The sequence below is a fragment of the Diprion similis genome, chromosome 11 (assembly GCF_021155765.1).
Source record: "Diprion similis isolate iyDipSimi1 chromosome 11, iyDipSimi1.1, whole genome shotgun sequence".
Classification (NCBI taxonomy): domain Eukaryota; kingdom Metazoa; phylum Arthropoda; class Insecta; order Hymenoptera; family Diprionidae; genus Diprion; species Diprion similis.
In genome coordinates, this window is record NC_060115.1 from 12,150,355 (window position 1) to 12,166,622 (window position 16,268).

At 36.4% G+C, this 16,268-nt stretch overlaps 2 protein-coding genes across 2 annotated transcripts; one reads left to right on the forward strand and one right to left on the reverse strand.

Annotated features, from left to right (window-relative positions):
• Window positions 1–809: 809 nt before the first annotated feature.
• Window positions 810–3,196, forward strand: LOC124412145 (ceramide-1-phosphate transfer protein). Its single transcript, XM_046891792.1, has 4 exons — window positions 810–1,045; window positions 1,239–1,447; window positions 1,557–1,732; window positions 2,975–3,196. Exons 1-4 carry the CDS (start codon window positions 918–920, stop codon window positions 3,095–3,097), a joined length of 636 nt encoding a protein of 211 aa, XP_046747748.1. The 5' UTR covers window positions 810–917; the 3' UTR covers window positions 3,098–3,196.
• Window positions 3,197–3,352: 156 nt separating this feature from the next.
• On the reverse strand, window positions 3,353–9,626 carry LOC124412144 (solute carrier family 28 member 3-like). Its single transcript, XM_046891791.1, has 13 exons — window positions 9,409–9,626; window positions 9,244–9,300; window positions 9,082–9,135; window positions 8,749–8,917; window positions 8,501–8,672; window positions 8,249–8,414; window positions 6,739–6,936; window positions 6,489–6,650; window positions 6,287–6,380; window positions 6,033–6,192; window positions 5,575–5,743; window positions 5,164–5,503; window positions 3,353–4,480 (listed from the first exon to the last, which is right to left on the reverse strand). Exons 1-13 carry the CDS (start codon window positions 9,442–9,444, stop codon window positions 4,419–4,421), a joined length of 1,839 nt encoding a protein of 612 aa, XP_046747747.1. The 5' UTR covers window positions 9,445–9,626; the 3' UTR covers window positions 3,353–4,418.
• Window positions 9,627–16,268: the final 6,642 nt, after the last annotated feature.

Sequence of the window (16,268 nt, forward strand, 5' to 3'; positions counted from 1 at the left end):
ATGCTTTTCTTGTCTGGGTTTTCTGGGCAGGGTTCTCTATAGTATAAATTTATCGGCATATGGTATCTTACTCGATAAAACTTGTTCCTCGAACAAAGATTTGCACGTTACATCGATCACGTCATCACACATTGAACATAAATGCGTCACGTATTATAGTTACTCAGAAATTCTTTACGGTTTATTTATGTCTTGGAACTGCAGTGTTCTGATAATTTTTTGATGTGAGTAATATTATAAAACATCTCTGAGCTTATGATGAAATCTGAAATATGCAATCGCATAGCAAGAAATCATGATGTAGGTATATCAATACATTTTTCTAGCAAGTTTTTGTTTTTAATCTGAAGAAATTAGGAAACTTTGTAACTGGCGAACGCATATTATTCGTATACTTTCCAAGAGCGTGAATTATTTCCTATTAGAAATAAATTAATAATAGAGATGATCGCGAGAATTTGATTCTAAGAGGGTTGCTAGTGTCAAGCTTATCTTAATCTCAATTTTTCCCCGAATTGCTGCAGAACTTGGTGAAAAAATTTATTCCAATTTTGGATATCAATTAGGGACTTAAGAATATCCAACACACAGCATTTCCTTACAGTTTTTACATTAACGCTGTAGTACCAAACGTGAAATTCCATCTACAACTTTAATCGCCGCATTGATATGACACGATTGGCGGTAACGAGATTAGTCCTAATTGCACACGAATCTTTACTTGGTCTGCAGCCTGTAGCGAAACACGTTATCGCGAATAATTAGCATACATACATGCGCGATATTAAGCGACTAGACGCGCATACATGCAGAATACGTTGAGTGAGGAACGAGCTGACGTTTGAATGTCGAATGCGGTAGCGCGCAGCCGCGGCTCGGCATTCAAGGTTCGTTGGCAATAGCCTATCGTACTCAAAATGGCAGAGGGGTCAGAGCCTGTTCTCTTCGATTTGCGGACCGTCCACGACAATTTCGACCAGGCATTAATACAGGACGATGACGTCGACATTAAAATGTATCTTGCGGCCTACAACGAACTGTACAAGTGAGTTTAAGACCGTTGAATATCCATATTCTGAATATTTTCCCGGGCCAAGGTTGCTTCTCAGTCTGCTAGCGCTGACAGCTTGCAGCTACCTTCACGCCTATGCGATCCGTGTCAACTGTTGAGACCACGTGACACGTGTTACACGCTGCCGATAGGTCGAAATGCTTAACATTCGAATTTCAACTTTCAGGTTCTTCCAGCTTATGGGCTCGGTTTTCAGCTTCGTTTCTTCGGATTTGAAACAGAAAATGGATATTTTAGCCGAGCTGATTTCTAAGGATGAGCAAAATTTTGTTACAATTAAATCGATGATACAACATGAGACGGAGAATAATTTATTACAGAAGGCAGACTACACGAACGGCAGTCGTACGTTACTGAGACTCCATAGAGGCCTGGGTAAATAAATCGAGCTTACTCCAAGTTTTGGTATTTTCAAACTTTGAAGTCGGTAATTAACGCATGTAAAACTAGCGCGTTATTCATATTTTTTACATTTCAATTTCAGACTTCATCAAGGAATTTTTACGACAATTAGGCGAGTTGTCGGACGGTGATAAAACCTCGGCATGCTGTCAAGATGCGTATAACAAAACACTTGCCAAACACCATCCATGGATTATACGAAAGGGAGCGGTAGTTGCCATGTACGCTATGCCGACTAGAGAACTTTTATTTAAAAAGGTATGCACCCGAGAATTCGACTTTAGTGAATCTGATCAAATCCTGACGTGATCCCTTATCGAATTTATAATCCATCCAATCTTTTTATTGATCATATTTTAATTCGAAAGAGTGATAATTCGGTTATTTATTGGTATGTAGATTATGTGAATTGATGACACAACCGATTTCGCATACCTACTTTAATGCAAGTATATAAAAAATCGAACTCTTCGTTCCTTGACTTGAGTTTATTTAATCCGGTCAGTTTAGAAATTCTTAAAAAAAATGAAAAAGTTTTAAAAAATGCAAGATTGTTGGTATATTTTAGCAACGAGCTTGTAAATAAAGATATCAAATTAAAATTTGAATACGCCCGGGAAGTAAAAAATCCAGTTACTTAAGAAAAACAGTTGACCGAACTGTAAATTTAAATCATTACATATACGCTTCGATATTTTGTGGCTTGATTGGAAACTCGTTTTTTTTAAAAAGCTTGAATTTATTATCTTGTGAGATACTGCAGTTTTGAAAATACTTAGCGTTTATTTTCTTTTAATGTAGCACCATATTGCGTTGCATTAAAAGTTATTTCTTAAAACTCTGACCAGCGACTTTGGAAATATTGAATTTATTAGTACAATTCCTTTATCGATAAAAACGTTCTCAGCAGGATAAATTTGTTTAAAAATACACAAATAACAAACGTAGTTTTATTCCGTTGGACTAGGGTATCAAATTACACTTATTTGAAGTGTACAAAAAGAATTGAGTGCGATTTTTCAACAGCTTTGTTTCTATACCCTCACGGAAAAAACTCTCAACTTAGCTCTAAATTCGCACCGTCAACTTTTTCTTATGGTAATTCAGCATTATCCATGATTTGGGAGTTTCTTCCACGAAGTTCATATTGTTATCAATGGTTGTATCGGAAACCGTTGATCTTATGGTTGTTATGTTCAAATATAATGTACTGATTCGAAGTATTAAAAATTAAACATTTTACAATAGATTAGCGTTTCTTCGCGTTTTTACCAGGTCATTTTAATTTGTGCGGAAAATGAATTTGTATTGAAAAATTGACACTGTGAAAAAGAATTATTATTACACATCAAAATATTTCGGATAGCAATAGTAGTCAGGGGCCGAAATTTCATTCAATTAAACTGAAAATTTGTCATGTTTGCATCACTTTTTATAACGTTGTTGATAATGTTAAGAGTACGCTTTTACAAGTATCAACATATTTGTAAATTTTCACAGGTTTGCGGAGACAACGTTCAACGCAACATCGATATATTACCAAAAATGTTGGAAGTAACTGCCGACGTGTTCAAGAGGACGGATAAGCTTTATGAAATTAATAACCTACATGCTTTACCTTAAGAATACAGAATATGTATTATACATACATGTTGATTACATACGCATTTACGTATGAGCTTTAAATTGCCCGAACTTCCTGTGAAAATGCATGCCTAAGGGGAAAAAGTGTCAAAACGAGGTATTTGATAAAATTGGCAAATACAAACTGAGATGGTTTACTGCAAAGAAACCTTAAGCTTATCTTTATAGACATTCACGTGACTTCGGAATCGATTAAATTCCATTGTCGAGATCCTGGAAACCCAACTTTTTACAATTACAATATTCAAATGCGCCACTTTGCCTTCCTTGCCAATGATTTATTGCAGTTGATTTTCAATACAAAGTGGAAACATTCCTTTTGTGATATTATTCTGTATGAAATTTGGAAAGGAAATAAAAAAAAAAAAATGATGACACATACACATATACCTACATTAACGTAAGTTCATCTGCATCAAATATCTAGCTCAAGACTTTCACTAACTGAAAAATAGTACAAAGCCAAATGCGCATATAATTGGTTCTGCGGCGATAAAAAAAATTTGCTGTTTGTATCGCACAATGACGTGTATAATTAAATGTAAATCACATTAACCCTTGTTTTACCGCTGCTGTCATATGGTTATCGCACTGATATAAGCATTTTTATCATGATATTAAGGATACCGTTATCTTATCTTGAAACAAAGTACTCTGTCTTGTTGTAAAACAGAATTAGAAGTAATGCTCTGAATGACAGAAGTCAAAATGCCATTCCATTTGCGTGGATACTTCAACAAAACATCAAAGACAGTTTTATTAGTTTTCTGAGGATTTCGGAATTGTTCAAATAACTTGATCCGAAGTTTGGTACAGTTTTTATTTTTTGTTTTGCGAAAATCTTAATTCCGGTAGTGTGTATTCAAAAGTGCTAGTTTCATAAATTCTCAGCAGAATTTAAATTTACAGATGATAATGCAATATTTTTTTTTTTTTTGAGAACAGTAGATTCGAACAACATTCATTACCGATCAAAATATTTAACTAAGCATCACAGGGTGACAACATAATTACTAGATGCTAAAGTATGTCATGCTACCAACATCCACCAAACAAAAGTGTGTGGTCGTCGCAAGAGGAAAAACTCATATCCTCACAAGTTCAAAAATACACATACGCGCACACTAGCATCGCATTTATACGAGTAATTCGCTATATAATGCATGATTATAAGTACCAAAAATTGTTTTGCCAAGTAACGATAAAATGATAAATGTCGTACTTAATAAACTGTGATGTTGCTTATAAAATTAAAATAATAATTTCTTCCTGTCCATGTATTTCTTGATGACAATTGTTATTAGCTGGTAGAATTGGTACTGGATGAAATTGTTGTATAAAAATCGTCCGTCATTAGCATACCTATTTAAGAAACAAATCAACGCAAAATTTATTATGCTATGAAAATTTTCACCACGAGTGGGGGAGAGTGGGGCAAAGTGGGCACCTTAAAATTTTTGATATCTCAAAAAATGTGGGGGCAAAGTGAGCCCCTGAAATTTTTTGAATAACAAGGGATAAAATGAATCACCTGCACTTTTTATTAAATATGAATTATGAGTACTTTTTCTCGAGAAAGCTGGATAATAATTTAACGTAATTGTTCATATGAAAACTAAACATTTTATTCTGATTTTACGCATTATTTTTTTAAGGGGCTCACCTTGTCCCACCCTCCCTTACACAGAAATATAGTCGATGAAAAATTTTCTTACATCCAAAGCCTAATTTGACAAGGTAATCTAAATAGTTTCGAATCAAAAATAAATGACACACAGGTCAAAACTTTCTCTGATTGTAATTAAAAACAAAATTATCAAAAATTCAGATATTTTTCCTAAAATTGTAAAAATTGCTCTGGCTTCTACAAAAGCAAACTTTGATAAAAAAAAAAAAAAAAATTATCTTTGCCTTCGTTAGTAACGGTAGAAGAAACCAAAATTTGACACTCATAAGTCAGATCAAAAAATCGTGTCGACAGGTGTAATTTATAAAAAATGATCGAAAAATTTGACAAACAAAAAATGCATTCATCTTATTCTTACCAGCGATGCAAGCGGTCATGAAGCACACCGCGCTTCCAGTGATAAAAGCACGTATAGCCACGCTAGAAATCTGCGCCCTTTTCTCCGGCGCCATGGAAGCAAGAGCTCCGATCATGATGCCGACTGATCCGGGATTTGAAAAACCGCAAATTGCGTATGTTGCGATAGCTTCGGTTCTTGGCGAGAGCATATTCTGAGCTTTGTACTCTCCCATTCTTTCGTAGGCGACAAACTCGTTGACGACAGTTTTCAATCCAATCAATGTTGCAACGGCTTCACACTCGTCCCATGGCACTCCCATGACCCAACTTAATGGTATGAAAATTTTCGAGAGGAACCACTGAAGCAAACATCGATGACTTTGAATTGATTTATCGCTTCATGAAGACTCCTAGAGATTCAAGCACCTACCTCGAAGTTTATCTCTTCATAGCCGACCAATTCTCCCAGCCAGGAAACTATGCCGTTTAGAAAAGCGACTGCCGAAACAAACGCCACAATGTTTGCTATAACGCCTAGGTATATTGCTATTCCTACATTTGCACCCTTCGAAGCGGCGTCCAAGATACTGGTATCCTCGCTGGATGGTCACGGAATATTAGGTAATTATAACCCTAATTAGATTACAGTTAAACATTTCGATTGATAGAGGTGATTGTTTGCAAACTGAAGTTATATCTCACGATGACTCTCGATAATAAACAAACAATATAGGTAGGTCAGTGTGATATTTAGTTTTAAGTGCACCATTTCGCATGACACTGTCGATACCTTATCAAAGTTCATTTGTGAAAATTGGGACAGCTCGAAGGTCTCAAGTGCTTGGCTTTATATGTCAAAATTAATCTAATCCCCAATCAATGACTTACGATGCCTTCAACTCGATGTTCTGTCGAGTTGTTTTACTCCTCTCTGTCTCCGGGTAGAACAATTTGGAGTAGCACAGTGCTGCAGGAGCTGACATCACTGAGGCAGTAATTAGATGAGCAGGTTGAGCTCCAAATCTGATATAGGCAGCCAGGACAGTTCCTGTTGTATCAATCACAAAATTCTAATCAAACTCCAACCGATTTCTGAAAGATTGTTCCTGGATAGAATGTGCTGTGAGTGCGTAGATACCCACCGGAGACAGTAGCAAAACCCGACGCCATGACGGTGTGTATTTCCGAAGAGGTCAAACTACTAATGTATGGCTTGATCAGAAGTGGCGACTCTGACTGCAGGAAAAATAGTAAACATTAACTGCCAGGAGGAATGGTTGACGGCGGAAATCCCTTGATAGGAAATTAAACGGTTGTGAAAAAAAATCAAGAGATTTTAGTCACCATGCTCAGAAATATATTAGCAACAGCAGTGGTCGATTCGCAGACCGTCGTTCCCATGACAGACTGCAGAAGTCCTCCTAGTTTCATGACCACCCATTGCATTGTGCCAAGGTAGTACAGAATCTGGATGAAAAAGCTGAAGAAGAAGATGACGGGAAGACTCTGAAACATAGATCAGATTGTCACTTACATTTGGGCATTCACGATTATTGTTCCGTTTGGAAAATGCAATCTAAACCTATAAACTTACGGCAAATGCAAACACTATATAGGTGCTAACTAAGGTTTCCGAAAATACAAAAGTTGCACCCTCCACTGTGTAGTTTAAAAAAGTTGCCATTTTGTCGGAAATGCATTGGAAAATCGCTCTGCCCACCGACCATCTTATTGTGAACAGTCCAAAGCAAAATTGAAGAATGATGCCCCAAATTACCGGCGTCCAGTTTATCTATGACAAAACTTTGATTGATCAGTAGGAAAATGTACGCCCACCATATGCTAATTGTTCTCATTAAGCTATTAATTACTAGACGCGATGTTGTGATCACCTGTAACAATTTAATCAGCTAAAAATGCAAAACCATATCACTTGGAACAGATTGATCAAGAACCGTTTTTTAGAAGTTTATTCCAGCATATTTTGAACACGTGACTATCCAAGTGGGAAAAACTTACAGAATATCCAGTAAACGTCACTAGTGACTTTGTCACAGTAACAAAACATTCTTCGCATGCTTTCTGTGCTAGTTACGGTAACGTGACAGGCCATAGAAAACAGGCGAAAAATTTTTTGCCTTTCGTTTGTGACAAAAGTTACCAGTGAGCGCCTAGCCTGGACACCTTAAAACAAACATCAAATTTTCGCAGTTTTCACTATCCACGTAAGTGGCGTGATTTGAAGTGACAATTAAATATGGCGCTTTTGCTTGTAAGTGGGAATTCCCGTGACCCCGTTAAAACGGTAATAAGTGCAATGAATAATAGTTTTGTAGTCTGTGGGAAATTTTCAAGGCTAATGATGATTTCCTGGCGCGGTATGGACACATGAATATAGAAAAAGATGTGTCTTGCTGGTGTTATAAAACTATAATATTAAAATTACATTGGATCAGAAATTCATCGAAATGCATCAAGAAACAATCAATATTACAGAACCGGGCTAAACGACAATGTAATTAAATGGTTGCCTGCATTTTTACTGTAGGATTATAGAATAATAAAAATTATAGGATATGTAAAATATTTTGGCTGCAGTCGGATGATCAGACACGGTCGAAGTGAAGGCACGTTATCATATCGAGAAATTAGATCGACTCCTACTTATTCCACCTTGTCCTTACTACATGAACATAGAACTTTTTGTCCTGCGTGATATACTTATCATTGACCAGAAACAGTTTGAAATCAACAATTGGAATTTACAATACGAAATATGTCGGAAAAGAATACTGATAGCTTGAATAATCTTTACAACACCTACAACATAATCTTAAGCTCATCTGATATCGAAGAATATTTTATAAAAAATATAAGATCTTAACGTATGAAATATATGTACATACAGTTGCTTTAACCTTGGCTGCATTCATACACATGGGAAGTAAAATTTCGTAGATCTCCAATTTTAAACAGTGACTCTTCAAAAGACTATTCAATTTCTCGAATGAAATTGTGTCGTGAGAAAAACGTCCTTCAAACATTGCGTAATACCGTGTTACGATGGCAAACTACTCTACCAATTACAATATAAGCAAACTTACATATGCTGGATGCTTGGAAAAGATGAAACCCAATCCAAGAAGTACGAAGACTCCCAGTAGACTGATCAACCGATCACGGGAATCGACGGTATCGATAACCATGAATACTAGTGCAGCTAATAATATGACCAAGTAGAACACTGTACTTCCAAATCTTTCGACGCATCTGGAATATGAGAATTTTTAGTTTTTACTGTCATCAAAGTGACACGATCAGCCGAGATCATCGTCATTCCTTTTCCATCAACTCACTTGATTGAAGTAAAACTTTTCCAGCATCGTCCAAGAGGTTTGAAACATTTTGCGATTCTTCTTCCAAAATATCTCCTTATGACATAGGCATATAAGAAACTTCCGTAAATAATCACTAACAAAATTATCAGCAAGCCGTAGCCCTCACACCATTGGCCAGATAGCGATCCATCTGTGAAGAAATAAAATTTATTGTAAATACGGTTTATTATAGCCGACAGTTTCTCAATGTGTCTCGTAAAACTTACATGTGACCCACCAGTATCTAGTAGCAAAACCGAAGTATACAAACACCGCCAAATTTAGCACTAAAACCCATACGAATTTGAAAATCTTGGGGTGCTTCGAAAATATGGCTCCTATGGCGTTGCGTCCTGTTGCAAAACAACCAGCGTTTAACTCTGCCATTTTATCATCCTAAAACACCAGAACATGAAAACAATTTCTACTCACTTTGGCACACAGTTGCGGTTCTTGTTGCTCTGTGAGCTATTTCAAATTTGTTAAGTATTGCAGAGGATGATTAGTATCCCAAGCAATCGTTAATAAAATGAATACCAATTGGATTACAATGGAATTACCTCGACATTGGTACGTTTGTCTGATCCATTTTCTGCACTGCATATTTCTGTCTCCTAGGAAAACATAATCGAATAAGCATTCCATCACACAATGGACAAAATGTATTTGCATATTAAACAAAAATTATACACGAAGTTGATGAAACAATAACATTTTCGTACCTTCTCTTCCAGTGGAATTTGTAAGCTATTTTCATCGAACTGCTTGCACGGTTCCTCCTAATGAGTATACGTTTTATTACATACACACGTATTACAGAAGTGCCAGTAATTTCACATAATTTGGAAGTATATAATATAACGTATTTTGGAAATATGTTTTTTCACCTCTGCAGTAAACGCCTTATTTGCCACCCCAGACATAACGCCACTTCACGCGATAACGTACGTCAATGAATAAAGTCTCTTTCCTGTATAAAGTCCATGCGATGTAACGAAGGCTCAAAGCTCCATGATTATATTATATTTTGTAACGCCACATGTGCGAACCTGAAACACAGTGGCAGTAGCTTTTAATGACGTAAAGCGAACTTGACTCAATCACTACGCTAGACCGAATGACTAACCGCACATACCGATATTTACGAGCACAACTTTATGATCCTGATTACTTTTGCGATAATTATTCGTTAGATAAATTTGATCTCATCAAAGACTAATTTTTAATTTATTGCGTTCAGTTTATGTTTCTCGCTTCTTCTTAGTTGCTTTATTTCACTTTCGAACACTGCTGCTACTAAAATTTCGGATGGACGACTGTTTGTCGCGATGTAGAGAAGAGACTTTGAAGAGTTTTAATCTTGCTAATGGGCACAAGTTAGTATTAGCACACTAGTATGCATTTTAGGTACACAGACTCTTTTTTTTACATTATATTGGATCTGACACGTGTTGATAAGGTACGGAGGAAGGTTGTTATCTTTCCAACACCAAAGATATAAACGTCAGTCATCATTTGACGCGTTGTGAGTATCGATGCTACCAAGATTTAACTTTACTGACAACAGAATGAAATTACCTGTACATTATATATCACCATACGGATTTATATAGTCAAATTAATCAAAATATTTTTAGGTCTATTATAATGATTCTTCAATATTTGGTTTATTATACATAGTTGAAGAAGCTTTGTAATATTTTGATAATAGATTATTGCCTGTCACAATAACTCGTTACCACTATCAAAAATCTCATGATACGTAAAAATACGCAACCGGCAGTACACGACTGATCGTACAGAAAGTTATTCTTCAGATAACTATCTTACATAAAATTTACGCTGCGATAAATCGTCCTAAGCAAAATTTTTATACGGTTTATTATCCTATGCAAAATATATATCCTGTGCATCCCACGCAAAGTGAGCCTGCATTCAAGTATGTTTTCAACAGGTAAACTTCGTATGTGTGAATTACTTTAGAAAAAATTTGTTTGTATGAACTTTCTTGTATTAAACCCGAAATGTAATCTCCCATCATATTCTCGTATCAGAATTGAGATCAATTGGGGTTAATTCTGATGATTTTTCCGTTTAAGAATAACAGTTATTAAGTATTCAAGTCACAAAAATATAAATATGTTCGAAACTTTTTTAGATTTCAATTTTAGATATAATTTTAAATTAACATAGGCAAAGTAAGGTATACATTGTTTGTCTTGATTCCGTAATCGCAGGTTAAAGTAAGCTCCATAAGCTTCACAAAGCTTTAAATTTGCTGGCAAAGAAAATTGTTTAATTCTTACTTCAATGAATTCACCGCAAATAAGACAGAATGAATCAACATCTTGTTCACCTGTCTTGACGCCATTTTATAACTCAGTAATACACAAGAACGGTTGTTACAGCTTTGATGGACAAGTAAACACTCACTACTGTGCCTTACGCGAGTAATATGCAGTTTGCTACCGATAGATCAGACGCCGTTGTTAACAAAAAATTTCTGCGCGCTGGTATCGATTGGGTTAAAATCGAAAAATTCATTAGTAATAAACAAGGCCTAACTCAAAATTTGGACTACTTCCGACGCCTTTCTACATGTATTGACAATACTGAAAAAAAGTCAGCACAAAATCGATGTGTCGATTGCGTTATATTATGCTTTATATTATATGAGCTGTAACGTTATTTGCTTTTACTTTCAGTTGAAAATTGTTGGGTGCCGCAGACTTATACGTCAATATTTGGTTAATAAAGGAACGGTACTGCACGATAATAACCAGAGAATTCGGCAGGTCATTTAGCTATAGGCTCAGGTGTTTAACAAGATCTGTTAGAGTGGTGGTATTCATCAGCGGACTAAATAAATTAATAAATCAAGTCAAGTCAAAGAAAATTAACAGACCAGTGAAGCATATATTGGTGACTGATTTTACACATTTCGATAGTTCAGATGAATTGTATCTTACAAGGTGAACAATAGTTTTCTTCAACTTTAGTTAACTGATCAAAAACGATAAACAAATTGAACGGTAGTGGTTAGCGTGAATTTCGGAAGAATAAAGTCAAACGATAGATGTTTACAAAACCGTAGTCGGTAGCGAGAGTAAGCTGTAAATGGATCTCAATATTATACGTCACTGGGCGGTGAGATTTGGCCCAATTTTCTTGTTGATAATCCACGATTTGACGATTTAAATTGTAGCGATAAGCACAAGTGGTTGAAACTAACAATAGCTCAAAACGGTAGTTTGATAAAATAATTCAGTAGAGTTTACTGTAAGCGGTAGTTGACAAGAAAGATTGAAGTTTATTATTAAATTACAGAGATCGGTAGCAAGAGAAGTATCACTGGTTCAGTAATTGTATAAATTAATCTAGTACGTTAGATTTTCGATAGCGATCTCTTGCGAGAAATAATATTCAACTACGATAGTTTACAATAAATAACTTGAACGAGAGAATTTGAAATGAGGTAAATTGCGATGGCTGATTTACGAAAGAATTGTCGATAGAAGTCAGACACGATAATTTACAAAGCCCAAAATTCAAGAGTGTTTTCTATATTAAACTCAAAACAGAATACCAGAGATGATCTACAGAGCAAATCTTACATAGAATTAACGAAAGAGAAGAAGCTAACAACAAGATACTAGAAAATACACGGAATAATCTACGAGATCGTTCAGAAATTCGGAATTAATTAGCCCATATCACGCAGTCACACGACAGCCACAACATAGACCCGTGAAACGCGATTTACAAATATACTGGCATTACGCAATACAACCAAAGAAATAATTGAGACGAACGAGAGAAAGAAAGATTCCAGCAACTTCGTAACGATACGGTTGAGGCAAAAGCCTTACCTTCGCCGGTAACTCAGGCACTCACTGACTTTATTTCAAATTTAACTAAACGATAGCACATAAACGATAGAAAGACACGACAGGCAAAAAGAATAGCTAAAACGATAGAATAAAGAAAGAATCTACGGGATAACGATAGTAGAGAAAAAGCTTAGCGAAAGGAAAGGTAGGAAGAATTCAGTGGATGTCTAGAGTAACAAGCGAGGAAGGAACGGTACGTCCTCCTGGCAGGTTGAACGTAGAGTAGACGGATCGCCGATCTTGCCGATCTCACCGATCTCGTCGGTGTCAGTCATATACTTATTGTAGAGATAGACTGCGCGCTCTGTGTATCAATTAGCTCAAGCCGTGAGAAGCCAGTGCGAAAAACAGTTGCAGACATTCCCTCTCACTTTGATCGGCGACTTGGCATGGGAAATACACATCGATAGACTTATTCAAGTGTACTTCCCGCTTGCCATATCGCTTTCCCGCCTGGCGGCGCTCCTAACTCTTTCGATCGTGCGACAGAGAGAGGACTCCAGCAGGACCAACTTTGTCCCTTGGTCTTGGCTTCAGCGGCGCCGCCAGGAAGGAAGGAAGAAGGGAGGAGACCTAACTCCGTACTCTTTCCGGTGGCAAAGGTGGGAGATATTCTGGTCGAAAATCTGTAGTACCGATAGCGCCGCTCGTAGCGCTGATATCGTCTGTGGTCTTGGAAATTTGAACGCGCTTAACGCACGCAAATATTTTAATATTCGTTCCTAAAAAAATGAATACACATTGTTTTATACACAGATATCGGACAGGATACGTTGACGACCGTTTAGAAAACAAAATTCACGATAAAAATCAAGTTAGTATATTATTTAGATCATGTACGGTGAGTAATGTAACCTCAACCGACGTCTCAACTAACCTCAACAATGTTTAGCACAAGAACTCTATAAACTGTACAACTAGTTGACAAGATTTTTGGAATCTCAGAACGCTTTCTTTTAACATCTATACGGTATTCGGAGGAACGCTTACGTCAATGGCACAAGGCTGTACCTCGTTCACGTTAATTATTGAGTAAACCAGATACAATGTGTGAACTGCATTTTGAGGAAACTCATTAACTCTGCATTTTAAGCACAAAGCCGTGTAAAGAACAGAACTATTAGTGGTGGGGGTATGCACGTTCACATCGGTGTCTAAAACATGAAGTAGAAGGAGACAAGTCTCCCTCATATTTTGCTCACAGAAAGTAGTCCCATTTTTGTGGAGAAAGGTGGCGCTGTTCACAGTGTGAACCACTATTTTCCGGCTAACGGAAACATTCGAATGGATTTAATTTGCAATATATAATGGAACTCATAAAATTTATGGAAGAAGGTAGTGTTGAACGGAACTGTATTGCGTATAATTCTATAATTATATTATGTAAAAGTATCTCACTACGAAACACGCAACTTTATGCATGAATATCATTAAATTTGTTATAACTTTTGTAACATGCAGCTGGTACCAACGTAAATTAGCAGCTAGCTGCAATGTGGATCTATTTTTTTGGTGGTACTCTGTGGGCTGTGGCTCAAAACAGCTAATGAAAATGAATTTGTATTAATCAGAAAAATTAATTTGATTTACTATCGATAAATAAAAATATACTGTCACCAAGGGTCAGATCACCCATTTTACCCCCCTCCTTCGCTAATGATATAGTAGTCATCATAGATGCAAAAAGCTTGCGTGTGTTAAAAACTAAGGGTACTGCGCTAAAGGTACTTCGCTTCATCAGCTCACGAACCTGTTTAATTTATTTTGTAAGGCCCAGTTCGTTACTATACTTAGATAATATATACTTGTGAAAAAATTACACGTTATTCAAGTGTGCAGCATATACTTTACTTTGTAAGGTGAGTCTAGACTGCTTTCGTAGCAGTCTTTTTTTTCATTATGAATAGCATTAAATTAGCATCAGGCAATTGCGCACGTCTTACCCATTGTTTATTTTATCAACAAAAAGTTTCATTCATTAACACTTCATATGACGTAACCCAACGACAATGCGACCTTCTTTAGTGCGGTTATGTTGCCCCCAGATAGGCACAATACGCGTAAGTGTAATGACTATGGTCAACTGGAAGTAAGCGGTTCCGCACTGTTAACGGCGACATCCATACTCTGGTTCCGTTTTTATTCCTACAGTTTTGTCTTCCTCTACTCCATAACAAGATCTGCAGCAGATGCCTTTTTCAAATACAACAAAATATATAAACGTCGACTATCAGTCGTGTCGTAAAGTCTTCTTTGAACCATCCTACAGGCAAGAAAAAGGTAACATATAGATGGATCTGACTGATGGATGTTGACTATACATTGCCGCTAGATGTGCTAGTTCTGTAGCTTGTGCGCAAAGCAGGTGATATCCGACGAGTGTGGCCACGTCTCATCTACAGCGGAAAATAGAGCATATCGATAGTGCGCATGCGCTAACTCTGTTATTCAGGAATAAGGCACTTTACGCACGCTACGTAAAACTCGGAAATAACACTTTCCAGGTAAACTTGTTACAAAAATATCATAATACATACATTGCGCACAGCCGCTACTTCTTACTGGCCAGCATGGTTGTCTGTCGTTGGGGACTTTGATGTAGATACAGGTGGTATCTCCCGGCCAAATAGTTCCGGCTAAAGAAATGGCAAAAGTTAAATCAAAGTCGATATTTTGTAAGCTATTTGTAAAATCCAGCTCCCGAAAATTAATTTTACTGTTATTATTATACTTTCTGCAAATGTACGATGACAAATGGGACATTTTTACAGAAGACACATATTAGTTCCTATAAATCAACCAACACCTGATATCTGGGAATCTTCATTACAGACAGTTCATGTACGGTTTCACACATTAACATTGAGTTTCAGTGAATAAAACGTCGAGCTGATTGTATTCGAAATTTCCAAGTAGCTTTGCGCAATTGCGACTCTTCACTTGTCTGTTTCCACGATAGGTCGGCATTTTCTTGATATATTCCAAATAGAGTTAGAACAAGAATAACTAGTGATACAAATTTTTTTTGACTGGGATTTGTAATTTCATCTTCAGTGAGGTTGCGTCAATAATCAATAAAGTACAATCAGTGAGTAGTAGCCGAATGCACGAAATTGAAGTATATAATATTTACATTAAATTCATTACGATTGTTTTTTCATGACGGTCTTAGAAAAACTGTAATCGTACTCACGAAGTAATAAAGATTGGATTGTAAGATGTATGTCTGGTTCAAAAATCCGTGTGGATAAAGAAGCTTTGAGTGACAATAATATATACGTATTACGTAAAAGTTTAAAGTGTAAATAACTCTTAGCGATATATAAAATGCTTGGTCTCTTGATGTATTCGTTTTTTGATTGAAACCTTCCACATTATTTCACGATCTACTTACCATATCTTTCAGAACTATCTTGTAGGTGGAACAAATATTGAATTTTTTTGCACTGCTATTCTCACTCGATTACAAGTTTTGCACGTTTTGAAGTTTCCAGGGAAATAAAATTTTAATAGTACTTTTTATCTTACTGCAGTATCTCCGCAATCCTGTTCGAACGTCTGCTCACACACACCGAAGTACTAAACCGAAGAGTCTATTCACTCTATTCACGAGTACCGAAGACCTACATATATGCATTAAGATGGTCCTTATTTAAATTGCTGACGAATATTTTCCGGGCTGCTTCCTAAATTGACTCCAAATAAATCAAAAACAATTTCCTAATTTTTTAAGATCTTTATCTCAACTCTATCCCCCTGCCTATAAGAACGTCGATTTACCCACTTCAAGTACATGTTTTTCGGACATATTTTCAGTATATTTTATTACGAGAATAATAATTTTCAAAAAAATCAGT

What these genes read in the sequence shown, in the direction of transcription:
- LOC124412145 (XM_046891792.1), top strand. Translation starts at nt 918, where the DNA reads ATGGCAGAGGGGTCAGAGCCTGTTCTCTTCGATTTGCGGACCGTCCAC. An exon ending in GAGACTCCATAGAGGCCTGG is followed by an intron (nt 1,448 to 1,556) that starts GTAAATAAATCG and finishes TTTCAATTTCAG; the next exon opens with ACTTCATCAAGGAATTTTTA. An exon ending in GAGAACTTTTATTTAAAAAG is followed by an intron (nt 1,733 to 2,974) that starts GTATGCACCCGA and finishes AAATTTTCACAG; the next exon opens with GTTTGCGGAGACAACGTTCA.
- LOC124412144 (XM_046891791.1), bottom strand. Translation starts at nt 9,444, where the DNA reads ATGTCTGGGGTGGCAAATAAGGCGTTTACTGCAGAG. An exon ending in ATAAGGCGTTTACTGCAGAG is followed by an intron (nt 9,301 to 9,408) that starts GTGAAAAAACAT and finishes TATACTCATTAG; the next exon opens with GAGGAACCGTGCAAGCAGTT. An exon ending in CTAATATATTTCTGAGCATG is followed by an intron (nt 6,381 to 6,488) that starts GTGACTAAAATC and finishes TTTTTCCTGCAG; the next exon opens with TCAGAGTCGCCACTTCTGAT.